This window comes from Carya illinoinensis, chromosome 2, assembly GCF_018687715.1.
Source record: "Carya illinoinensis cultivar Pawnee chromosome 2, C.illinoinensisPawnee_v1, whole genome shotgun sequence".
NCBI lineage: Eukaryota > Viridiplantae > Streptophyta > Magnoliopsida > Fagales > Juglandaceae > Carya > Carya illinoinensis.
In genome coordinates, this window is record NC_056753.1 from 1,403,773 (window position 1) to 1,430,932 (window position 27,160).

The 27,160-nt window shown below is 36.4% G+C and overlaps 2 protein-coding genes and 1 pseudogene across 3 annotated transcripts; all 3 read right to left on the minus strand.

The window, feature by feature from the left end:
* Positions 1-3,005: 3,005 nt before the first annotated feature.
* On the minus strand, positions 3,006-10,718 carry LOC122301591 (polyadenylate-binding protein 8-like). Its single transcript, XM_043113000.1, has 5 exons — positions 10,354-10,718; positions 9,768-9,851; positions 3,525-4,060; positions 3,315-3,392; positions 3,006-3,146 (listed from the first exon to the last, which is right to left on the minus strand). The coding sequence occupies exons 1-5, from the start codon at positions 10,598-10,600 to the stop codon at positions 3,006-3,008; spliced, it is 1,086 nt and encodes a 361-aa protein (XP_042968934.1). The 5' UTR covers positions 10,601-10,718.
* Positions 10,719-11,582: 864 nt separating this feature from the next.
* On the minus strand, positions 11,583-17,055 carry LOC122296213 (annotated as a pseudogene). Its single transcript, XR_006238426.1, has 9 exons — positions 16,521-17,055; positions 15,902-16,020; positions 15,053-15,709; positions 14,873-14,950; positions 14,647-14,736; positions 13,807-13,944; positions 12,566-12,727; positions 12,266-12,449; positions 11,583-12,078 (listed from the first exon to the last, which is right to left on the minus strand). The product of XR_006238426.1 is annotated as a polyadenylate-binding protein 2-like (transcript).
* A 4,938-nt stretch (positions 17,056-21,993) lies between these two features.
* On the minus strand, positions 21,994-26,067 carry LOC122296218 (SUMO-conjugating enzyme SCE1-like). Its single transcript, XM_043105742.1, has 5 exons — positions 25,816-26,067; positions 25,607-25,690; positions 22,991-23,143; positions 22,764-22,877; positions 21,994-22,324 (listed from the first exon to the last, which is right to left on the minus strand). Exons 1-5 carry the CDS (start codon positions 25,882-25,884, stop codon positions 22,262-22,264), a joined length of 483 nt encoding a protein of 160 aa, XP_042961676.1. The 5' UTR covers positions 25,885-26,067; the 3' UTR covers positions 21,994-22,261.
* Between the last annotated feature and the right edge of the window lie 1,093 nt (positions 26,068-27,160).

The following is a 27,160-nucleotide window of genomic DNA, read 5'->3' on the forward strand; positions in this document are numbered from 1 at the left end:
AAAACAAAACTCCATATGAGATTTTATTCTCCACTAAACCTGCATACCATCACCTCAAAATTTTTGGATGCTTGTGTTTTGGAACTACTTTGTCCCATGGGTGTAAAAAGTTTGATCCAAGAGGCAAAAAATGCATTTTCCTAGGCTATCCTTTCGGAGTTAAGGGATATAAACTACTTGATCTAGAGTCTCATACCACTTTTGTTTCTAGGGATGTTGTTTTTCATGAAGGAATTTTTCTTTTTCTTAACACTCCTGAATCTGATCTTCCCACTTCTATCCCTCAACCTCCACCTGTTTTTACTGCTTCTACACCAAATTCATTTGATTTTTCCTCTTTCTTTCCTGCTTCATCACCACCTGATATTGATCCAACTCCAACTAACTCACTTATTGTCCTACCCACGAGTCCACCCTTATGTACTTCTCCTTCAAAACCACATACAGTTGAAATGCCCACAAGTCCATCCTCACATAATTCTCCTTCACCACAACTTGTCACTAATTTTGACATGTTTTCACTTCTCTTCCACCTCATATTTGAAGGTCAACCAAGACTCAAAATGCGCCTACCTACCTACATGACCTCCACTGTCAACAGACTGTTTTGGCTTCAACATCACAATCTCTGGCTTAGGTAAATTCTGTTCCTTCTACTTGTCTATACACTTTACATGATTACTTGACTTATGAACATTTCCCTCCAGCCTTTCAAGCCTTTTCTTCATCACTTTCCACTATTTGTGAGCCAACATCCTATTCTCAAACAGTTAAAGATCCCAACTGGTGCATAGCCATGGATGCTGAGTTGCATGCTTTGAAACAAAACAAAACTTGGGTACTTTCAGATCTTCCCCTTGGTAAAGAACCTATAGCTTGCAAGTATGTGTATAAAATAAAGCGTAACTCCGATGGTAGTATAGAAGGGTTGAAGGCACAATTGGTGGGTAAGGATTACACCCAACAAGAGGGGATTAACTACACTGAGACATTCTCACCCGTGGCTAAGATGGTGACTATTCGTTGTCTTTTGTCTATAGCTACCATTCATGGATGGCATTTACATCAATTCAATGTAAATAATGCCTTCCTTCATGATGACTTAAAGGAAGAAATTTTTATGACCAAACCACCAGGGTATACCCTGGTAATCCTGGCCAAGTTTACAAACTTCAGAAGAGTATTTATGGCTTAAAACAAGCCTTACGACAGTGGTATGCCAAACTCACTGCTTGTTTGTTAGATTTTGGCTTTTCCCAATCCAATGCAAATTACAGCTTATTTACTAAGGCCATTGACAATTCTTTTACAGCTCTCTTAGTATATGTTGATGATATTTTGATGACCACTAATTCTCTTGACTCTATAGCTACACTCAAGGATTTTCTCAATGCTAATTTCAAGATCAAATATTTTGGTCCTCTTCAGTTTTTCCTTGGCATTGAGGTGACTAGAACTTCTAAAGGGATCCATATTTCTCAACACAAGTATGCATTAGAGATCCTTGCAGATTCTGGCACTTTGGGATTTAAACCAGTCAAGGTTCTAATGGACCAAAATTTAAAGCTTAGCAAAGATTCTGGCCTTGAATTGCAGGACCCCTCTACTTATCAAAGACTAGTTGGAAGGCTTCCATACTTGACCATAACTCATCCCAAACTCAATTTTGCAGTTCACACACTCAGCTAGTTTATGTCCAAGCCAACTACTGCACATATGGCTGCTGCTCACAAGGTTTTGAGGTACCTTAATGCAGCTCCTGGTCAAGGACTTTTTCTTGCTGCTCGCAATTAGTTGCATACTGTGACTCTGACTGGGCTTATTGCCCTGACACCCATCAGTCAGTAACAGGCTACTGCATTCTACTTGGAAATTCACTTATTTCATGGAAATATAAAAAGCAAACAGTAGTTTCAAGGTCTTCAGCAGAAGCCAAGTACAGGTCCATGGTAGCAACATGTGCTAAAATCACTTGGCTCAAGTTTTTACTTGTAGATCTTCAAGTTCCCCATCCTCAAGTTGCTCATCTTTTCTGTGATAATCAAGCAGCCATTCACATCACTGCAAATCTAATTTTTCATGAGCATACAAAACATATCAAGTTAGATTGTCATCTAATTTGAGATAAGATCGTGGATGGTTTCATTTCCACCTCTCATGTTTCTAGCCATTTACAACTTGTTGATCTTCTCACCAAGGCTTTACCTTCCACAATTCTTCAATCTCCCTTGCTCAAGATGGGAATAGTAAACTTCTATTCTTCATCTTGTGGGGGGTATTGCAGCATCCTGTTTCTGTTGCTGACAATGCTACAAGTCATTCTGATGAGACAAAGGCTACATGTCATCTTCCTCCAACTACTTGTCGTGTTCATCCAGAAGAAGCCTCTCCTCCTACATGTCGTTCACTCACTCTGAATCAGACGCATAAGGATAGACCAGATTAACTTGGAATCTTCTTTTCTTTTCTATTTTATCTCACTTGCTGTGTTGTACAATTGTAATTGGTTCTGTTATTTTCTTGTTAGTATTGGGGTGGCAGATTCTGTTATGGAGGTAGCAATCACTGCTGTGTATATATTTTTTGGTTCTTTGTACATTTTCATTCATTCGATTCATGGTGAATAAAGTAGAAATTCCTCTTCCATCATTTTCCTTTTCTTTCACTTACACCTTCCAGTACTTTACCTTTATAGCACTACAAGCTAGTGCCATGCACACATTAACATCATTTATCAATATATATATATGGCTATAATTTGTAACTAGTCATTTCTTGCGAAAATAATTATTTTTTGTCAAAATGAATTAGTTTTCATAACAAATAATCATTCTCATGACAAATAATTGTCACAAATGCTCATTTTTCTTGTATTATATATATCATGCTCTTGGGGCTTTTGATTAATATTCCTTGTCGCCCTTTGTTCTAATGGTAGCTAGTCCTTCCACCCTCAAAGGGGCTGATGAGTAGGTCATGTACTGGGTTCAATGGAATGTGAGTTACTAAACATTAATGAAAAAACAACAATAACAATTAAAAACTAAAATAACTACCTGCAACTTTGCACTTCCATCTTCTCTATGTTGTGTAAGTGCCACATACAGTGCTTTGCTGACAACCGTTTTGCCATTCATTTCCAAGAGCTGCTACCAAAAAAAAAAAAAAGACCGGAAACAAGAGCAAAAAAAACATAATCATTAATTAACCAAAAATACAAAAAGAAAAAGAAAGTACACACAAGTTGGAAACAAGAGCAAAAGGAAAATGATTATAGTGAAAATGAATGATATTTGTCGAGAATATCAACTCACAGCTCGAGACGATTCTTCAGCAGTCGAGAAAGCAACAAATCTCGATCGTCTAATTATACCATTATAGTCACACAAGATCTATATTAAACAAAAAGCAAGAGACAGAGATCAGCTACAGATACAAAAGAACTGCTCCAACCACATTATTTGCATGTGCATGATGTTGAATTCATTACCAAGACTAGGGATCGATGCACAATTAATACAAACCTTGCATGAAGTAATCGTACCGAATTCTGAGAACAATTCGCTTAGCTTATCATCAGTACTGATGCTATCATCTAGGTTTTTAACAAATAAATTGAGTCCTTTGTTAACATCTACGTTGTCAACCTTCTCCTGCAAGTACTTTTGCTCGATTCCCCCTTTCAAATAAGTCCCTCTTTCAGACTTTTTCTGGGCATTCCCAACATACCACTCCTTAGCTTCAAACTTCTTCCCATTAAGGGCCTCAACAGATCGAGCTGCATCCTCAGAGTCTTCCAAGTTGACAAATTCAAAACACTTGGATTTTCCATCTTCATCTCTCATAACTACAACGCTGGTAATAGTTCCAAAATCACCAAAGACTTCCTTCAGCTCTTCCTCAGTTGTCGATTCAGAAAGATTTTTCACATAGACATTGTTAAATCTGTTCCTATCTGAAGCAGAATCTCTTTCGTACTTACGTAGAAAGGGTCTAACAAAAACTTGTTTGTCCTTCAATAGCATGCCATTCAGCTTTTCAATAGCATTTTTAGCAGAATCTTCAGTATCAATTATCAAATTGTAAGTAACCATATGATCCTTTTAACTGACCCCACAGATCAGTTTCTATCTTGCAAGATAAGATATTCCCAAATGTTGAAAATGTGTCATGCAGTGCTGTGTTGTAAATGGCCTCATCCGAATTCTTCATAATATATATATATAGAATACAGACATGATCAGATTGATAAGTCATATTAGAGATAATGAATATACCTATTAAAATTAGCAGGGTGCTAAGTACTGCAACATAACGACCAAATTAATTAAATTATAAAATCAGAGTACCTTAACAAAGATATTCACTGCCCATCTTTCAAGGCCATGTGTTGCAGATGGAGACAAAATGGTGAACGGTAAGCCATGCACCGTTTGCTCCTTTGTTTTATTAGGCACCCACCCCTTAGTTTCTGCAGCAGATTGCTGCACCATAAATGCTCTGCTCTCCTATAAATAGGAGAACTTAAATGTGCAGAATGGAATAGAGTGTGGGAGAAAAATAAGAAGAAAACAGAGTGGGTGAGTAGAGAGTTTACAAGAGAGTTTTTTGTAAAAATTATTTTCATAGTGAAATTACAGCAGCTGTGGACGTAGGCAATTGCCGAACCACGTTAAATTTCATCCCTCCTTTATTTAGAATCGTCTCTATGTCAGAACAGCTCCCAACAACTGATATCAGAGCACTGGTTCGAGCTGTCCAAAAATTCAAGTTGTTCAAAATTAATTTTTGACAACTCCACAGTGTTCCTCGCGTCGAGACGAATCCGTTGCCACAAACGGAATCGAAAACGGAGGTCGAACGAGCCTACACGCGCCCCTAGAAGATCGGCGCGTGCATTTGCTGCAATCCACGCTCCCCCACGCGCTCCGGATGTTGAAGACGCGTGCACCACACCCGCGCACGCGCCTACACGCGCTCTAGAGGTTGAAGACACGTGAAGGACACGCGCCCACGAGCCCCCACGCGCCCTAGAGAGGTTCAGTGCGTGTGTCACACACGCCTCGCTCTCCCCACGCGCACACAGTACTATAGCGCATGTATTACATGCGCCCACGCGTTTGCCCACGCGCACTGTGCAGCGCGTGTATCCCACGCGCCAGACAAATTAGGACCGTCCATTTTTCAGATCTGTTTTCGGCTAGATCTAAGCCATTCGGAGTCCGATTTCGACGATCAAATAGTGCTTTCCAACTATTTGGATCATTCCGGACTCATCCATACGGTCGAAATTTTGAGATTCGGCATCAGTACATTGGATCTGAACCATCCACGTGTTGCAGATCATTTTGGGCTAGATCACGCCAGTTGGAGTTCCATCGCGATGATCAAATAGTGCTAACAAACTATTTGGATCATTCTGGACTCGTTTCCAGCTAATTCGAGTGTTTCGGACGCAACGGTGATATTTGTTTGTTTAAATTTGAACTCATTTGTAAAGTTATGGCTGGAGAAGAAGCTAAAGGTGTTGGTATCGAGAAATTTGACGGTACAGACTTTGCCTACTGGAGAATGCAGATAGAGGATTATCTCTATGGGAAGAAACTACATCTTCCACTCCTAGGAAGAAAGCCAGATGACATGAGCAATGAAGATTGGAGTTTCCTTGATAGACAAGTGTTGGGAGTCATTCGACTAACACTGTCAAGATCAGTTGCACACAATGTGGGAAAGGAAAAGACCACGGCAGATTTGATGAAAGCTCTATCAGACATGTACGAGCAGCCATCAGCCAATAACAAAGTGCATTTGATGTACAAGCTATTCTACTTGAGAATGGCAGAAGGAACTCCAGTTATTCAGCATCTGAATGAGTTCAACACCATCATCAATCAATTAGCTTCAGTGGGGATTGAATTTGATGATGAAGTACGTGCACTGATTGCTCTAGCTCAGTTGCCAAAAAGCTGGGAGGCCATGAGAACAGCTGTTAGCAATTCTTATGGTAAAACAAAGATGAAGTATCAAGATATCCGGGACCATATTCTTAGCGAGGAAGTTCGCAGAAGAGATACAGGAGAAGCATCAATTTCCAATTCTGCCTTAAACCTCGAGACGAGAGGTAGAGGAACTAGTAGAAGTTCAAATCGGAGCAGGTCAAAGTCCCGAAGAGGCAGAAGTAAATCTAGGTCCGGAAAACAAGTACAGTGCTGGAATTGTGGCAAGATTGGCCACTTCAAAAATAATTGCAATGAGGCAAAGAAGAAGAATGAGCATGACTCTGCTAATGCCACAACAAAAGATCTCTGAGATGCCTTACTCCTTTCAGTCGACAACCAAATTGAATCTTGGGTGTTAGATTCAGGAGTCTCGTTCCACACTACAGCACACCGAGAAATCATGCAGAATTATGTCACTGGTGATTTCGAGAAGGTGTACTTAGCAGATGGTAAAGCGTTGGAAATCGAAGGCATGAGAGATGTACCAATCAATCTGCCCAATGGAAGTGCATGGTTGCTACAGAAGGTGCGACATGTTTCCAAACTCATGAGGAACTTGATTTCTGTAGGACAACTTGATGCTGATGGGCATTCGGTACTATTTACCGGTGGCACGTGGAAGATAACAAGAGGAGCTATGGTAGTAGCTCGAGGCACAAAAACAGGTACTCTATACATGACTTCAAGCATTAGAGATACTGTTGCAATTGCTGATGCAAATGCCAACCTATGGCATCAAAGGTTTGGTCACATGAGTGAGAAATGAATGAAAGTACTATTATCCAAGGGGAAGTTACCAAAGTTGGAATCAACTGATTTCGACATGTGTGAAGGTTGCATTTTTGGAAAACAGAAAAAAGTTAGTTTCTTGAAAAATGGTAGAACTCCAAAATCTACAAAGTTGGAGTTGATGCACACATATTTGTGGGGGCCATCCCCAGTCGCTTCTCTTGGAGGATCGCGGTACTATGTTTCATTTATTGATGACTCAAGCAGGAAAGTATGGGTTTATTTTTTGAAAAATAAATATGACACATTTGATACTTTCAAGAAGTGGAGAGCCATGGTTGAAAATGAAACAGATTTGAAGTTAAAATGTCTGAGGTCAGACAATGGAGGAGAGTACATCGACGGGGGGTTCAAAGAATTCTGTGCTGCAAATGGGATTAGATTTCAGAAGACTATTCCCGGGACACCGCAGCAGAATGGCATAGCTGAACGCATGAACAGAACTCTCAACGAACGTGTCAGAAGCATGAGGCTGAATTCAGGATTGCCTGAATGTTTTTGGGCTGATGCAGTTAATACTGCAGCCTATTTGATTAATCGGGGACCTTCAGTTCCCTTAAAGTTCGATCTACTAGAGGAAGTCTGGAGCAGAAAGAAGGTAAATCTTTTCCATTTGAAAGTTTTTGGTTGTTTATCATATGTTTACATAGATTCTACTGATTGTAACAAGTTAGAAGCCAAATCTAGAAAATATTTTTTCAGCGGTTATGGTGATGAAGAATTTGGCTATCGATTTTGGGATGATAAAAATCGCAAAATCATCAGAAGTAGAAATGTGATATTTAATGAGCAGATTATGTACAAAACTAAGTCACAAGCTGAATCTGAGGAACAGCCAAAGAAACCTGAGGTTGTTGACTTTGATGTTACTCGAGTCAACACTGATCAGAACGAGGATCAAGAAAATGATGATACACAGATCGAACAACGTACACCACTCACTGTTATTCGAAGATCTTCAAGAACAATTAGGCCACCACAGCGGTTCTCACCATCTCTATACTACATCTTGCTAACAGATAGTGGTGAACCGGAAAGTTATGATGAAGCTCTACGAATAGAAGATTCAATCAAGTGGGAAAAAGCCATGCAAGATGAGATGGAGTCACTGATATCAAATCAGACATGGGAGCTAACTAAGCTTCCAAAAGGCAAGAAGCCTTTGCACAATAAATGGGTGTACAGAATTAAGGAAGAGCACAATGGTAGCAAGCGCTACAAAGCCAGAATGGTCGTGAAGGGGTTTCAACAAAAGGAAGGTGTCGACTACACAGACATTTTCTCTCCAGTTGTAAAATTGACAACGATCAGGCTAGTGTTGGCAATTGTGGCTGCAGAGAATCTACATCTTGAGTAGTTAGATGTGAAGACTGCATTCCTTCATGGTGATTTGGAGGAAGACATCTATATGCACCAGCCACAAGGATTCTCAGTGAAGGGAAAAGAGAATCTAGTTTACAAACTGAAGAAGAGCTTGTATGGCCTAAAACAAGCTCCACGACAATGGTACCGGAAGTTTGACAACTTCATGTGCAGTAATGGATTTACAAGACTGCAGGCTGACCATTGTTGCTATATGAAGAACTTTGACAACTCTTATATTATCCTACTGTTGTATGTGGATGATATGCTCGTTGCAGGGTCAAGCATCGAGGAAATCAATGAACTGAAGAAGCAGTTGTCAAAGCGGTTTGAGATGAAGGATTTGGGTGCTGCAAAATAAATCCTTGGTATGAGAATTATTAGAGACAGGACTAATGATTCTCTTAAGCTCTCGCAGGAGGAGTATGTAAAAAAGGTGCTCAGAAGGTTTAACATGGACAAGCCGAAACCAGTGAGCACACCCTTAGCTAGTCACTTTCGACTAACTAAGGATCAGTCGCCAAAGACGGAGGAAGAGCAAGAATGCATGAACAGAATACCCTATGCATCTGCTATTTGTAGTCTTATATACGCCATGGTCTATACAAGGCCAGATATTGCACAAGCAGTGGGAGCTGTGAGCAGGTACATGAGTAATCCAGGAAAGCAGCATTGGGAAACAGTCAAGTGGATTTTAAGATATCTACAAGGCTCTTCAGATACGTCACTATGCTTTACAAAAGCAGGTTTAAAACTACAGGGATATGTAGATGCTGATTTAGCAGGTGACGTTGACAGCAGAAAAAGTACTACTGGATTTGTGTATACGCTGGGTGGTACAGCTGTATCGTGGGCTTCTAAGTTACAGAAGATTGTTGCTCTCTCAACTACAGAAGCAGAATACGTTGCTATAACTGAAGTAGGGAAGGAAATGGTTTGGTTGCAGTCATTCTTGGAGGAATTGGGAAAGAAGAATGAAAAAGGCATTCTGCACAGTGATAGTCAGAGTGCTATTTTTCTTGCAAAGAATCCAGCCTTTCATTCCAGAACAAAACACATACAGTTGCGATACCATTTTATCCGATCTCTTCTCGATAGTGGACAGCTGATACTTGAGAAGATTCGAGGAACAGAGAACCCAGCAGACATGTTCACAAAAGTAGTTACTGCTGACAAACTGAAGCTGTGTATAACTTCAGTTGGACTTCGTACTTAAAGGCATGACTTGAAGTTGCTGTGATAATTGCTATGAAGATATGTAGACTCATTTGTCTCCAAGTGGGAGCTTGTTGTAGATGGAGACAAAATGGTGAACGGTGAGCCATGCACCGTTTGCTCCTTTGTTTTATTAGGCACCCATCCCTTAGTTTCTGCAGCAGATTGCTGCACCGTAAATACTCTGCTCTCCTATAAATAGGAGAGCTTAAATGTGCAGAATGGAGTAGAGTGTGGGAGAAAAATAAGAAGAAAATAGAGTGGGTGAGCAGAGAGTTTACAAGAGAGTTTTTTGTAAAAATTATTTTTATAGTGAAATTACAGCAGCTGTGGACGTAGGCAATTGCCGAACCACGTTAAATTTTGTCCCTCCTTTATTTAGAATTGTCTCTGTGTCAGAACAGCTCCCAACACCATGATAATACATAATTCTGATCCGCTTGCCAAGAAGAGGAGTATCATTCAAAGTAGCAAATGCCCGTAACGCTGTAACCAACAACAAAAGTTTTCAAAAACAAAAAATTATATAATCGGCACAGCTTGGATGACTCTTGTAGCAATTTCATGACTTCAGTTCGGATGACTACTTGATTGAATTAAGTAGTACTACCACTGTTGTGTAGAGATGAGCATGATCTTTTCACGTCCGACATCCACATGTCCGGAATTGGACTAACACGTACGTCTAGGCAATTAACATGCAGATTGCAATCTATGAAAATTCCAAGCAAATATGAAACGTTTTACTTATGGCGGTCGAGTTCTGAAGCATGCAGATTGGAGACATTCAATACATGATCTCATAACCGATCGAACTCCGTACGTAGATTGCAAAATTAAAACATCGATCAAAGTTAACTGAGGAAAAATTCTCCACTAGTTTCAGAAACTTGGATAGATGTATTCCTGCGTACGTGCTAGCTGATCATAACAAATTCCAATCAGTTTAAAACTAAAAGTACCGAAAAAAAAAGGACCAATTACCTACCGTCTTGGTTGTCGTTGTATTTGACGTACCCGTAGCCGAGAGACCTCCGGACCTCGACCCAGACCGAATCCAGCATACCCACATGCATAAACAAGTCGTAGAGGTGCGCGTCGAATACGTTCTGGTCAAGATTTTCGACGTACAAAAACGTCCGCTGGTACGGCCGGTCCACTCCCTTGCTGACCACGCCGTTTGAAACTGGAGGTTGCACCGCCTGATCTTCTTGATCATCATGTACCTGAGCCATATATTCCGTAAATTCTCCCAATAATCTTTGCCTTGCTCTTATATATTAAAGGTGGAATTAGCTTTACCAATTCCGCTGGTACTTAATGATCATGTGTTTGTGTTTTGCTACTTTCATTTGCGTTTATTTATTTATTTTTGTCGTCACTCTGAATACATGCCTCGTAAATAGCGCTCTTCTTGATGTTGTAGTGACGGAATTGTTGTCTCATGCATTTCATTCTTTGCGCCGGCCATATGTCTATTATAAATAGAATTAGGGCGACTTTGGATTTTATGAAATTATATCATTTTGTAAATTTATTTTGTATAATTTTTTGTATTTGTAACAGTTCTTTTTCGAATATGATCCTTTACTTTTGGCGTGACTTTTCTGTCTTTTAATGGCGTCATGAATTGCTTAATTTGCAGCCATCTTCTTCTTAACCAAGTAATAACCAACCTTGACTGAATTAAGTAGTACCATATATAAAATCCGAGGTTTGTTTAGAGAATCCAAAACATTACTTTCGTACAAGGCTTTTTAGGTTCAACTAGGTGGATGTTTTGATGTATTAGGATCGATGTATTTAATTAATTTTGGAATCATTTGTAAGCTAACTGACTAATCTATAGTGTTTTTGATAGTGCAATTTTTATTTTCAAATGATAATTGATCCAACCACTACACAAGTGAAATGACCAGTACACCACCTCCTAGTAGGGGCATACCCTCGTTGCAACTCTCAAGAGAAGCACAGATTCATCGTCACCATCAAAGAATCTTAGTCAGATGCCGAGGAAAACAATTCGAACAACCCTGCTCGAATGCACTGTGAAAACACATGGTCATTATTAACAAGGGAAAGACATGTTAATCACGTCCTAGACACAACAGTGACTATTTTCTTCAATCAATCTTGATCGGCTGAGCGATGTTCTGAGCATCGGTCTGCAGTTGGTTTTGATAGTATCATTCATAATGATGGTGGCGCATTCATTGCTTTTGGGCCCAAAATAATAGCATCTTTCATAAAGCAGACAACAGTTTGAAGGTATTGATCAAAGGCATCCAAAACGATCCCAAAACTCAAGAAACATACATGCACGGTTCAATGCCACTCTAAGCCACCATACATGTACAGTTCAATGCCGATTAAATTCAGGTTCTATTCTTAAGAAACTCTGCAGACAAATAACTTATATTAAATATAGTGCTAATAAAGCCTGGCCAGGCTACCCCACCTACAAAACTCAAGAAACAAGGGTGTCACTTAGCGACAGTGAGGCCATCCGATCATTTGGAGTATTTAATTGCTGCTGCTGATTTACATTCCTCAACACCTCCATGGCCTCAGCAACCTTCACTTTCAAGGCCTCCGGTGATTCCAGTAAATGCAAAACCTCAGTCTGGTCCATCTCCAGTAGCATGCCAGTCACCTTTGCAGCGTTTTCATGTTCCAACTGGTCCACCAGTGGGTATAAATTTTCACCCAGCAACTATGCAGCAAAATAAATAATAAATAGATTATGGCTTGAATGATGGTGACTTTTACAATAATAATGTTTCAAAATCAGGTTTCAAACATAATATCTAAATAATAAGAAAAATTAATCAAGTAACATGTATGGTACCGACCAAATATGCATTTCTACAGATGCATTGAACTCGGAAAGGCAAACTTACAGTCCTCTGCTTCTCGGGTGTTGCATTAGCAAGTGCAGTGGCCAAAGCCCCAGTTGCCATAGGTAAATGGCATTCCACCCATGTCATATGGAGTAGAGAGCATGCCCCCAGAAACACCAGCAAAGGAAGCATCAGGCATGTTACGACCAGGAGGGTAACGATAGGCACGTCCCCTAGGAAGCATCTGTTACCAAGCATCAATAAAAAATAAAAATAATGTTCTCACTACATAGTTTCAATATAGATTCTTTCGAAATAAATTAGAAACTAGAACAACTAAATGACAGATTGCTACCCCACCTGTGGCTGCATTAGTGGGAGTGCTTGCTGATTTGGTTGACTTGTCCCTGCTCCAGACCGTCTGCCACCAGGACGCTGGCTCTGCTGACCTGGTTGGACCATTGGGACAAAAAAGTTTGGCCTCATCCCAGGAACCAATTGCTGCTGATACCCAAATCCAGGCTGACATATTTACAGTAAGAAGATCAGTTGCTGAGATTTATGGGATGCTTGGAGAATGAGATGAGATAAGAAATTTGTAAATAGCAGTGAAATGGTTTGTGAATAGTAGTGAAAATGTTTGAATTATGATGTTTATGGGATTTTGGGAAAGGAGAAAAAAAGTTGAATAAAAATATTATAAAGTTAAAATATTTTTAGAATATAACTCTTTAAAATTATTTTTGTTTTAGGATTTGAAAAGGTTGAATTGTTTTTTATGTTTTATTTGGAAGCTTGAGAAAGTTGTAATAATTAGATAATGATTATATGAAAAAGTTAAATATTTGAAATTGAAAAGTGTTTGCCTTTAAATGATGTTTGGGAAGGAGATGAGATAAGATGAGATGAGATGAAATGGAATGGGATGAGATGAACCATCCCATCTTCCAAACAAGCCCTTAGATGTATAATGACAATGTGACCAGGACGTGTCTCAAACTCATAGAACAATGTAAAGATGTAGGGAGAGAGGGAAAGCATGGTCAAGGAACAATTGTCTCCATATTTTTTTAATAAGTAACAATACTCTCAATATAAGAAGGTTAAGGCTTATTTACACCATTATGCAAAAGGCTTATTTACACCATTATACATACATATACGTATATAAAAAGTACTGAGGATTAACATGGCAGTACCACTGCAACAGATGAAGGAGGCAACAGAAAAAGAAACCTAACATTCGTTTTATGTATGCAAACAAGCCAATCTTAAATTCTGGCTTTCCAATGCAATAGTAATACATTATGGTAACTAAATGACTTCTGATTTGAAATGGAAAGAGTCAAAACTTGCAGAGCTGTTTAATGAATATATATATTTTTTTATACGTACTGTTTAATGAATATATTTAAACTGACCTATAAAAAAAATGAATATATTTAAACTGACACAGAACAGAGTGATAACATAATCAACTAGTAACAAGCAAGCAGACAATACTTTGAAGAGCAAATAGGTCTGATGGATTTCCAGTATAAACATAGAACCAGATTGGAACATATGAAGGGGGCAATTAGCTGAGGGAAAAAAACAATTACTTGTGGAGGGATGATAGCAGGAGGGCCTTGACCATAGAATAGTTGCTGTCCAAGACCTGGAGCCCCCGGGGGATACAAGGGCATTCGAGGGGCCACCGGAATTGCCATTCCAGCAGGACGAATTTGTGAAAACTGTGCCTGAAAAGAGGAAAATAACATACTTTTGATATTAAAACTTAAAAGTACCTTATGGCTACATGAAAGACAAGTAACATGAACAGTGATCATTTGCGATTCAAAAACCATATAGCAAAAGGGGCTAGTCTAGCGATAGAGAGTATCTATGGTCAGGATTTGTAAAGTCTAGATTTACACTCTAATAAAAGATTCTTTTATTTTTTTCTAACAAAAATGAGACATACAAGATTTAAAAAATCAACAAATTTGAAAAGAAAAATCTATACCATCTAAAGGGGTTGTCTGGCCACCGGAGGGGTGGTTCTAAAATTTTCTTTTATTTCTTTTGATTTTTATTTTAAATATAAATCATACGGTGTGGAAGTGTTTTGTAATTCTCCCATAAAAAAAGCTGACATGTCATCTCTTCATTAGAGAGTGCAAAGGACCTGGCTTCGTTGGGTTGTGATTGAAGTTATTTTCCTCCCCAAAAAATAAATACAAATCTGTCACACCCCTTCCACTCTACCTATCTAAAAAAGGGCACAACATTTCTGTAAGAACTCTACAAGCTAGTGCCATTAACATTATTTAAGTTTATCAAATATCTCCCAATGACTTTTTACTACTATAGCTTCCTGAGGCTTGACTAATATTCTACATGGGATGTGAGTTACTAAACAATCAATAACAACAATAAAAATTGAGAATAAAATTAACTACCTGCAACTTTGCTCTTCTATCTTCTCTACGTTGAGCAAGTGCCACATACAGTGGTTTGCTGGAAACCATTTTACCATTCATCTCTGAGAGCTGCAACCAAATAAAGAGGAGAACAAAATATATCATTAAAAAAAAAATACAAAAAAAAAAAACTGGAAACAAGGAAACAAAAGCAAAAGAAAATGTTAATAGTGAATATGCGGGATTATCGGAAAAATCAACTCACAGCTCGAGATGATTCTTCAGCATTTGAGAAAGCTACAAATCCTGATCCTCTACTTATACCATTAGGGTCACACATGACCTATTAAACAAAAAGCAAGGGGCAGAGATCAGCTACAAATACCAAAGAAGAACGCCAACCACATTGAACATGTTGAATTCATTATCAAGAGACAATACAAACCTTGCATGAAGTAATCGTACCAAATTCTGAGAACAATTCCCTTAGCTTATCATCAGTGATGCTATCATCTAGGTTTTTAACATATAAATTCAGTCCTTCATATTTGTCAACCTTCTCCTTCAAATTTTGCTCGATTCCCCCTTTCAATTCAACCTCTCTTTCAGATTTTTTCTGGGCTTTCCCAACATACCACTCCTTATCTTCAAACTTCTTCCCATTAAGGGCCTCAACAGATCGAGCTGCGTCATCAGAGTTTTCAAAGTTGACAAATCCAAAACACTTGGATTTTCCATCTCCATCTCTCATAACTACAACGCTGGTAATAGTTCCAAAATCACCAAAGATTTCCTTCAGCTCTTCCTCAGTAGTGGATTCGGAAAAGTTTTTCACATAGACATTGTTGAATTTGTTCCTATCTGAAGTAGAATCTCTTTCCTGCTTGCGCAGAAAGGGTCCAACAAAAACTTGTTTGTCATTCAATAGCATGCCATTCAGCTTTTCAATGGCATTTTTAGCAGAATCTTCATTATCAAATTGCACATAACCATATCCTTTTGACTGACCCGACTGATCAGTTTCTATCTTGCAAGATAAGATATTCCCAAATGTTGAAAATGTCTCTTGTAGTGCTTTGTTATCAATGGCCTTGTCCAAATTCTTCATTAAAAAATATAAAATCCAGACATCAGACTCAATTTTTGATATTTTAGACATCAGACCAAATCATATGGAGATAATAAATATATCCATTAATTTTTCTTTTATTTTGATAAGTGAGATAACGAATATATCCATCAAAATTAGCAGTTTTCCAAGTACATAACGACCAAAATCATAAAATCAAAGTACCTTAATAAATATATTCCCTGCCCCACTTTTACGAATGCTAGGGTCACGATAAGAATACATAATTCTGATTGGCTTGCCATTGAGAGGAGTAAAATTCAAAGCATCCAATGCACGTGCCGCTGTGAACAACAACAAAAATTTACAAAAAGAAAAAGAAAAATAATCGGTACATGTCTAATCGTAAAGCCAACCCTGATTAGTTGATAAAAAAAAAGTTCATCGAGCAATTTCACTCTAGTTTGGATGACTGCTTAGTTGAAGTGAGTAGGGTTGGCGTGAGATGAGCTTCTATTCACGTTCGACATCTACATGTTCGGAACTGGACTGAGAGAGGCAATGCAGATTACATTGTTTTCAATCGAGGCAAACATGAAACGTTTAACTTACGGCGCCTGAGTTCTGAAGCAGATTGGAGCCATTCAATACATCTCATAACCGAACTCCATAGATTGTACAATTAAAACATCAAATTTCATTTCAGGAAACATTATCATCTAATGTCAGAAACTTAAACAGATTCCTATTCAGGAAAAATTCTCATCTAACGTCAGAAACTTAAATAGATCCTAGGAGATCATAACAAATTCCAATCAGTTAAATTAAAGAAAAAAGGACCAACCTTCTTGAGGGTTGCTGTAATTGACGTAACCATAGCCGAGAGAGCGTCGGGAGCTCAAGTCCCTACAGACCCGGACCGAAACCACCAGACCAACTTGACTAAACACGTCGAAGAGGTGCGTGTCGGTCACGTTCTGGTCAAGATCTCCGACGTACAATGACGTCGACACGAACTGGCCCACTCCGTTGCTGACCACGGCGTTTGAAACCGGAGGCTGCGCCTGAACTTGTACCTGAGCCATTCTGTAAATTCTCCCAAAAATCTCTGCCCTCTTCTCTTTTTTTCTCTATAATTTTCGTTAAATTATCGCAATTTGTGTGCTTTTTTTCCCTAGCGAATAAGGAGGATAAAGTGTCGCAGAGACACGACGACGCACGGTGTGACAGAGACGACAAAAATGGCGTAAGAAAGTAAAAGGAGAGGGCAGGGCAGCAATGGCGGCACCGCACCCAATTGTGTTAGAAATGGACTAGCTTTTATACACGGACAAAGACACACACACCCAGTGGAAGAGTGAGTGCCACCAAACCCTAGCTAAATTTTTTTTTTTTTTGAATGAACCCAATCTTAGCTCGGCCATATCACCTGACGTAATCTTAATAAATCAAGGAAAATTTTCGGACAAGAGAGTGAGCCCACAGGGTTCGTTGGGCTCATGGCCCATATCATAATTTTAGAAACCTATGGTCTATATCAGATCAGGGTTATGACTCTAATCATATTCTCTTATGCAAATTATAAAGGAATCTGTTCTGCAACGTATTATTTATTGTAATGTCCATTATATTCTAATAAACTTTTAAATAAGCCAACGTGGCAGGCTTCCACATTAATGGTTTACTTGTATATCGAAAAAAAAAAAATCATATTCGATATCCAATCAAACCCTAATCTGATATAATCTTAACAATTAAAAATTAAAAGATTGATTAAATTAAAATACATGTTTTAATTGGGAATTAAATGACAAGATTGATAATTTTGAGGACGTTGCAGAATTAATGGTGTTTTGAAGGATAAAGGTATAAATTTTCGGAATGGTTAAATATTCTTTTTACCCAAAAGTTGTTAGGTATTTTACAGAATACTTAACAAACTCAAAGACCAAAACTAGTATTTAGTGTACCTAAACCATCAATCAACAAATGCTTTCACTATTTGTATTCGATGGTCAGGATAGTGTCATATTTCTTAAAATGTTTAGTTACGTAAAACTAAATCATTTCATCTCATATAATTATTATAATTTTTTTAAACTCCCACACAAAATATAATATATAATTCAACTTTTTTAAATCTTAAAATAAAATTTATATTAAAAAATTATATTCTAATATTATTTTATTTAACTTTAAATTTTTATCTCATCTCATCATATAACCAATTGAGGCCTTAATTTTCGCAATATAAAAAGGCCATTTGAATGAGGGCGCCATTGGACAGAAAGTGATCATTTGAATATGCAATAAGACAGTTTTTGGTTATTTGAACCACAAAATATATATTATTAGGACTGGTTTGGATTTGATATGAGATGATTTTAGATAAAAATTGAATAAAATATTATTAAAATATTATTTTTTAATATTATTATTGTTTTAAAATTTAAAAAAATGAATTATTTATTATATTTTATATGAGAATTTAATAAAATTGTAATGATAAGATGAGATAAAATGAAATACTTTTCAAATCCAAACAGAGCCTAAGATTATTGGTATAGCCATTGTCAAGTCTAAAATTTGGCTAAAAATTAAAATTTTTATTAAAATTAAAATCATTAAAGATATTAATCAACGATGGAGTATACATTTAAAAGTTTAAATAATAATATAATATTATATATTTTAATAATAATTTTTTCAAAATTTTTTTTTTAAATTTTGCAAATACACTCCATATATTAAGTAATAACTTAATTTGTACTTAAAACTACTTAAAATGATTATTCTTTTCAGCCTATAATATGAATGAAGTGAAGCATTATTGAAGATCTTTTGCCATTTCCATTTCCAAAGCTCCACAACTGAGAAATGGTAATAGAAAACAAGAGTAGGACTAGGAGAAAGGCATTAGTATTGCTTGAAATAGTCAGCTATTGTCATGGAAAGCAATAAAGAAAAATTAAATAATTTTGCTACGCGATTGATTAGAAGCCATCTTTTGGATGAGAAAGATAATAAAACAGCTTGGAATGTCATTGCTGAAAAATGTCCAACTAGATAACAAACACACATTAACCAGATCTTTATCCAAACATTAATAAGTGTCACTCATGCACGTCAACCTATAACTACCTGGGAATGAGAAAAGTCTCCTCGTTTGTTTTCAGAGATCAGATAAAATAAAATAAAACATTTTAAAATATATTGAGATGAGATGAGATGAGATAAAATATATATTTATTTTCAGAAATAAGATGTGATTAGTTTGACTTTGTTATAATTAATAATATGATAGGACCTACAAGTAATTGTAGTACTTTTTATAGTATTTTATTTATTTATTTATTTACCAATAGTGTAATTTTATTTTTTTCCTGCTTCTTTTTTTTTTAATTATTTGGTCTTTTTTTTTCTGTTTCCTTTGTTTTTTTATTTACCAATGGTGCAATTTTTTTTTTTTTGCTACTTCCTTTTTTTATTTTTATTTTTTGTTGAGAGAAACCATTTGGTCAATTTTTTTTTATTTTTTTTTTTTGCTGCTTCCTTTATTTTTTTATTTACCAAATGTGCAATTTGTTTCTTTGCTACTTTCCTTTCTTTCTTTTTTACCAAGAGAAACCACTTAGTCAATTTTTTTTTTCGTTGTTTCCTTTGTTTATTTATTTACCAATGGTGCAAATTTTTTTTTCACTGCTTCTTTTTTTTTTTAATTGAGAGAAACCATTTGGTTTTTTTTTTTTTTTTTTTGCTGCTTTATTTTTTTATTTATTTACCAATTGTGCAATTTTTTTTTTTTTTGCCGCTTCAATTTTTTTTAAACCATTTGGTCAATTTTTTTTTTTTTTTGCTGCTTCCTTTGTTTATTTATTTACCAATAGTGCAATTTTTTCTTCTTTTTGCTACTTTCTTTTTTTTAACCATTTGGTCAATTTTATTTTTTTTTCTGCTTCCTTTGTTTATTTATTTACCAATGGTACAATTTTTTTTTTCGCTACTTCCTTCTTCTTCTTCTTCTTCTTTTATTAAGAGAAATCATTTGGTCAATTTTTTTCCTGCTTTCTTTGTTTATTTATTTACCAATTTTGTAATTTTTTTATGCTTCCTTTATTTATTTACCTTATGTGTAAATATTTTTTCTTTTAATCAAATATTTTGTTGCACGTTTGGTACAATTTTTACTTTTTTACAATGTGTATTCATGTCAATATACTGTTTATTTAAAATATATTATTGGAGGGAACAATATTAAAATAAGGTGAGATCTAGAGAGATGAAAACTTAAGAAGAAACTTGAGATCTTTTAAGATGAAAACTAGTATATCAAAATGTGTGTTTATTTTTATAAAACTTCTGACAGTACAAAAATTTTGAAAAGTTTTCAAAATTTTAATTTTCAGTCGCGAAAGCAAACAAAAATTAGATCCTCTTAGTTTTCATTAAAAATATTTTCGAGGCATGCGGCCAGATCCAATATCATAGAGTCAACAAAAACTAAAAATAAAAAATAAACAAAACCAAATAAATTACCAAAAGAAACTTAAATGTGAGGTGAAAACCTATAAACTCGAATCGAAGAAATCAACAATACTTGGTCAAAACTAAAAACTTCCCGGCAAAAATATCCTTTCTTCGACTACCCAACGAAATCACAATGAGAAAACACACAAAAACTTTAGAATTGATGAGTTCAGTCAGACCTCAGAAAACCAAGAATGAAATCAAATCTCATTTTCAAATATGCCAATTAACAAGAAATATTATTCTAGGTATAAAAATAAATAAATAAAAATTAAAAATTAAAAAAAAAAAAAAAAAAAAAAAAAAAAAAAAAGAGAGAGAGAGAGAGAGAGAGAGAGAGAGAGAGAGAGAGAGCTTTTACTTTTGGGTCCAGGAGGTGGAGGCAGATAGTAGGCCTCCTCGTCACGGCGCCGCCCCTACTTCTTGATGCAACATGCACAATATATTCAGCACGACCAAAATCACCACGCCATTGATTCTTATCCCCACCACAACCCCAGTAAATATACCATCCAACAAGGAGTGGCGACGACAAAGAATTAGTGGGGCCCCGCGAGGGAAGAGAGAAAGGGAGATAAAGAGAAGGGAGGGAGAAAGGAGAGGGTACGACGACGGAGAGAAGGAAGAGAAAAATGAGTCGGGTGAGAGGTCTTTGAGAAAAGAAAGATAAAAAAGACAAGAAAAAAGAGAACTGAAAAATGAGGGAAGGAAGAAGATGATCGTTGGAGAATATTTTTAGACAAAATGTTTTGGAGATGGGCAGTATAACACCAACTGGAGAATGGTTTGGCGTTACTGTAGCTCAAAAGTGGAGTATTAGAATTTTCACGACTCAAATGCAGACTACTTTAGTATTAGTTAGGCAAACTTTGGCTAGGCACTGGCATTTGGCTTAGGCCAATGCCAATGTTCCATCGGTTTGGATGGTAAATTGAGATTAAACGAGTTAAAATAAAAATTTAAAATTTAAAATATAATTAAAATATTATTTTTGTTTTGAAATTTAAAAATATTTAATTATTTATTATATTTTGTGTAAAAATTTAAAAAAATTATAAAGATAAAATGAGATAAAATGAGACACTTCTTGTATCCAAAAGAGGTCTAAAAAGTGTATATACCCTTTTTCACAAAAAGAAAAAGCATATTATTTGAATAACTTGATCAAAGTTAATGGTTAGAATTAACTTGACCACATCGGTATATTTGGCCCCCCAAAAACAAACGTGAAAGGACCGGAAGGTTTTTGGAGAGCCAATGGGAGATTAGGAAAAAAAAACATTTGACGGAAAATTAAGAGAGAGAGAGAGAGAGTAGAAACTAAGCCAATGGAGGATTATGAAAATGAATTTCACCTCCTTGGCATCTTGCTTATAGAGATTCAATTCATGGCCTCTCATATAGCAAACCGTATGGGAGCAGGTCTCTGGTACCGACCTAAATGTTCTCCCTTCTTAATATGCCCACTAACTTCATGCCATTCAAAAACATTTTTACTACAGAAGCAATAAACTCGTATACGTTCTTAATGAGTAAATCCGGGATACACGACCTCATTGTCAAAACAGTATATCACGTACTCTAGAGAAGCTTCAAGTGTGAAATTGAACCCTAGATGTCCAAGGGTACAACCTATCCCATGCCCTTCCTTTGACTACGTCTATAAAGTCGAATGGTTTAAAACGTTAAAAACAAGAGGTTTCATAGAGAAAATAGTATTTTATGCCTAATCACCTTGAGAATTGATGAGCATAGATATTATAAGGAGAGCACGTGCTCTACTCCAATCATGAATCAAAATTACTCATCCAAAGCAAGTTTTAACTGATATGAGGACCAATGAGTTTTATTGGCCAACTGATACTGTGATACACATATGCCCAAAGACATAAATGCAAATCTTGAGAGAAGAAACATTTCAACATCCAGTCTAGACATAACGGTAACTTACATTTACCAAATCCTGACACTCTCTTAGAAACGCCTTTATAACATCAAATAAGAGGTGGCAAATAACAATAAACATAGTACACAATCTCTGAAAACATGGATTTAACCTTACACGAGAGGGGGGTATTGCTTGGCCTGCTGTCGGACTCGTTTCTTATACTCTGCAGTGTCCTGTTGAGAGTTGCATATAAACTCAATAAAGAAATGGAGAAAACCAAAAGTGAACCTTCTACATATTTAATTGTAAACCAGGTCAAATTCTCTGCACTTAAACCCTACTGTCCTACATTAAGTGACCACAGATATCGAGAGAGTCAGTATGATCAGCAAAAAGAAAGTTCCTGGTTTACCATATCACCCAGTCATATGATATCTCATTAGGCAAGGAGGGCTTTGCATTTAGACAACACAGATGTACATCACTGCTACACCTGTTTTGCCTCATTGAAAGAAATGAAAGGGCCCTTTTTATATCCTGCTGAGATAGCATGTGACTGGATCTGATGATGCACAACGGCTCATTGAAAACAGGTGCTTCGAGTTAGCGAGGCACTGTAGTAGCGCCATATAACAATGCAGAAATTCAGAAAGTACTTTAAGCCATTTATACCTGGATGTAGAGGTGATACCCTTCTGTCTGTGCAGGATCAGCTGGATTTGGTAGGTCAAGCAAGTCCTGAATTCCCACAAGGATTTGCTTTACAGTTATGGCAGGTCTCCACCCCTGCATATACCACAACATTTGCCATCTTATGCCAGGGTCTAAATGTTATGGCTGGGCTACAGCCCTAAAGATAAACTAGCTTCAAATTGTCAATAACAGCATAAGGTACTTACACTATCCTCATTAAGAATAGATAGACAGACAGTTCCAGATGGGTAGACATTAGGGTGGAAGAAACCTTGAGGGAATTTACATTTAGGGGGCTTACTAGGGTAGTCTTCACTGAAGTGGAGTGTCAGTGGGAAGTAACCACCCTCCCAATCAGTCTGCAATATCACAAGTGGAAAGAAAAAAGGTCAGGCCATTCACCATAAAAAACACATGGCTATAAAGGAAAATAATTTGAATATTCATTTGGTTCATATTTAAACTTCAAACAAGGGATCGTCTGAGTCCTTAATCTCATTGTGTTTGAATTCACTGATAAGCCCACAATACAATCTTGATTTAAACATGTTCCCTATTACACTACACTAATATCATAACCACAGAGTCATTGGAAGGGGGCTGTTGTCATGTGTATTTTTCCAAATTTGGAAATTTTTGAGTTTATTCTTTGAAACCCACATAACATCTTCTACAAAGGCAAATCCTGACCACCATTGAAGATCATGTCACGGCACTTCTACATTTAAAACGGTTTCAATGAGTCAGTGGTTTGAATCATTTCCATTGTATTCAGCAGCAGGATTGTATTCAACGAACCCGTCACAAAATATTAAGCATCTTTAGGATATTTTAAAATAAAGATGGGTCTAGATTTGTTTTCAAAATATTCAGAGCCTTAGGACTGTTTTCTTCAATTTGAATAAGTCATTTGTGTGTTAATTTTGCAGAGCAAATTAAGGAGCCCAAGAATCAATAAATAGTCTCTATTGTACACTAATGAAACCAGACTTTCAAATGATGGAATTGTGAGTTTTTTTCCGATATAGAGGCATCATTGCCAATTGTGTGCTTATCATTATCATCAGTACACATCATAATCCTCTTCATAGTACTTTCTACAAAGCGCCATGTTCTCTTCACTTTTCTCTACTTTCCCCAGTATAATAACAATTTGTCTTCTCAATATATCCATTGTCCAAACTGACCAAAAAGCCCTTAACTATCTGCTGTCCAGAATATGAGAAATTTTGGTATCTGCTGCCCTTAATTATCTGCTGGACATTGACATGCCTAAGTGAACCTTTATTTTTATAAGAACAATTGAGTGAACTTTTGAAATGAGAAAAGAAACCAAAAGAACAAATGAAGGGCAAAAGACACAAAGATGAGAAAAATCACCAGATACCTGCAAAGCAGCTTGTTTTATGGTAGACAATTTTGGGGACTTGGAGAAAACTAATGAGGAAAAGCTAGAAATTCATTCTATTATGCCAGAATCTTCATTTGGTACGTGTTTTCAAGAACCATATTGTTTTGGGGTTCTTTGTTACCATAACTCTTGAGAGTGTATGGTAAGTGTTTCATAAAATGTAATGTAGGGACAATTTGAGAAAAAAGATTTTAAAAAATGAATGGTGGATCTCCCCCTCCACTGCAGCTTGTGCAGTGGCAGCACTCAGGGAGGGGATAGATATTCCCTCCTCTGGAGCTCATGCACGTGTTGGTTTTCAAGAACCAAACGTAGCCTGATGTTCCAACAAAACCTCCATGTCCATAGTTTGAAGATCAACACCAATATTAGACTTCCATCAGTCTGATTCAGTGCTCAAATAACATAGCACCAATAATTTTTCTGCAGAGAAAAGCTGAAATATCTATCAAAGAATGAAATCCCTGCAAGGGTATACACACAAGGAAATGAACCTCAAATTAAAACTACATGAGACAACTCAGTGAAGTACAAAAATAGGAACAGGTACTTCGATAAAACACTGTAAACCACTAGAGACATATGCAAGTCAAAATATATGAAATGTAATGATGAAAATCATATGTATTAAACACTCCTTAAGGGTTTCCACTTCATTATGGCGGCAACTTCCCCATAATATATCTCGAACCTATAGGCTAAACTGAAGGGAAACTCATACTTGAGCACCCACCGTAAAGCAAGCAACTCCATTTTCTCACATTATCCAGACTCAGTTTATCCATTCATCCAGCACCATAGCCTAGAATAACTGGAATTCCAAAATTTAAAACTTCATTTTGATCTTGGTCAGGCTTACTTTAGATGGCATTTCAACCTTGCTAACTCATTCAGTGAACTTACTTTCTTTAAGATAGGACCAAATCACAATTCACTGTAACTGTTCCTGCCGATCACACCTATTAATCCAACAACCATGTAATAATTTTGAGCACAGTTCTTAATACCTTACACCTAGTTGTTAAGTTATTACTTCACCATTTCGAATTAGGAATCTTGGTCTGAGATGGAACTTAATGAAGAAGAAATAGCATACCATCTTTACCAGAATGGCCTAAGATGCACACGAGCATTCAAAATTAACTAATATTATGTTGGGACATGTGGGAAGGAAAAAGTGAGTCGAGTTCCCTCACTCCAACTTGACTGTCTTGCTTTCCTTTCTGTGTGTGGCAATTCCAAATTGAGTGTCCATTTTCAAAAAACCATGACAAATACATATGATTATTAGAGGGTAAAAAGAACCTAAGAGTGCCAAACAACAACAGGAAAAATCGCAAATAAAGAAAAAGAAAAAATGCACAATTTAGGGTTCAAAAACTGAGGGTGAAGAAGAAGATAAAGAGCTTACGCCAGGCTTGCCAGGGATAGTGCAATGCCACACCATCAAATTAACTGTACCATCGGGCAGAGTCTCGGGTTTCGCAACAAAACCCTAGATTGCAAAAATAAAAACCACCAAATAAAAACCAAATTCAAATAAAAGATATATATCGAAAGGAATTTCATAGAGAACTAACAAATACAAGATATTAGATAGAAATAGAGCGTTGTACGGACATGTGGATGATTCTTACGCCAAGCCTTTCGCTCCTCGGTAAGTCGACCACGAGCAATACCTCCAGACATGTCTCTCACACAATCTCTCTCTCTCTCTCTCTCTTTCTTTCTCTCTCTCTCTCTCTCTAAAACTCACTCTGGCTTCGGTGGTGGAGTATTTAAGAGAGAGAGAAAGAGTGAGCAAATCCGGTTCGTCTTCTTCGGTTCCGATTCTGCCCCGAGCAATGACTTTTGGCCTGCGGGGAACTTGCAGGAATGTACGGTCCAGATCTCATCAAGACCGATACGGTACTGCAAATAGGCTGACATTTTTGTCCCTTTATGTTTTCCTTCTCCATTATTTAAAAATAATAATAATAACTAAAAATTGACAAAAAAGTCAAAGCTATTCTCGCTTAAGAATCACGCCACTGGGTCGTTACCCACGTTTTAGTCCACCTCTAAAAGTCATTCCATCTACGACTGGTAACCTTTTCTTTCGCCAATTATTTAAGAGAATTGGTAATGGTTCATTTATTTTTATTTTTATTTTTGAATTTAAAGAATATCTTTAAAATAATTTGTATTGATTTATTTATATCTATAATTATAAATAATTATGTATAGTTTTTATTTAAAGATAAAGATCTTATTTTCCTTCTTCAAATTATATTTTATTATTTTTTTTCTCTCCTCTCAATTCTCTATTTTCTCTCTTTTTTTTCGCTTCTCTCTCTTTATTATTTTATTATTATTTGATCAAAAAATACATAATCTAATATAGAAATTTTTCTTCTTTTTTAAAATCAATCTTCAAAAGATATAATTTTACATATGAAGATAAAAAATCCATTATCAATGCTCTTAAGGTTTGGATACTTAAATTTAAATTATTTTATTTTATATAACTATTTTAATTTTTATAAATTTTTATATAAAATATAATAAATAATTATTCTTTTTTAAATTTTAAAATAAAATTAATATTAAAAATTATAAAATAATAAAATTTTATTTAATTTTTAACAAAATAGTTTATTTCATCTTATCACAATTGTATAACTAAATGAGAAAGTTTTATCTTAAAAAAAATTAATAAAATAATTACTCTCAAAGATTTTAATGATTTTAATCTAGAGAAAAAGAGAAATTCTATTAGTCGGATGGCCAACCTAAAAACCACCGGTGGCTCAGTCTGGGCCGCCAAGCCGTCGTGAATAGGTCAGATTGGGCTATTGTGACGGCTAGTGACTCTAATGACAACATACAAGAGTGAGTGGTGTAGCATCCCAATAACTTTAAGAATGAGTTTATCAAAGGTCATGCAGGCCCGACAAATAATTCGTGTTTTAGCCCATTCCTTACC

Bases quoted from the DNA above. Each gene is read 5' to 3' on its own strand.
- LOC122296218 (XM_043105742.1), bottom strand. From the start codon at position 25,884: ATGTCTGGAGGTATTGCTCGTGGTCGACTTACCGAGGAGCGAAAGGCT. The intron at 23,144-25,606 runs GTAAGCTCTTTA...GTGATATTGCAG, and splicing joins CTATCCCTGGCAAGCCTGGC to ACTGATTGGGAGGGTGGTTA. The intron at 22,878-22,990 runs GTAAGTACCTTA...TGGTATATGCAG, and splicing joins CTATTCTTAATGAGGATAGT to GGGTGGAGACCTGCCATAAC.
- LOC122301591 (XM_043113000.1), bottom strand. From the start codon at position 10,600: ATGGCTCAGGTACATGATGATCAAGAAGATCAGGCGGTGCAACCTCCA. The intron at 3,393-3,524 runs GTTTGTATTAAT...TGTTTAATATAG, and splicing joins GTACGATTACTTCATGCAAG to ATCTTGTGTGACTATAATGG. The intron at 3,147-3,314 runs GTGAGTTGATAT...TTTTGGTAGCAG, and splicing joins CTGAAGAATCGTCTCGAGCT to CTCTTGGAAATGAATGGCAA.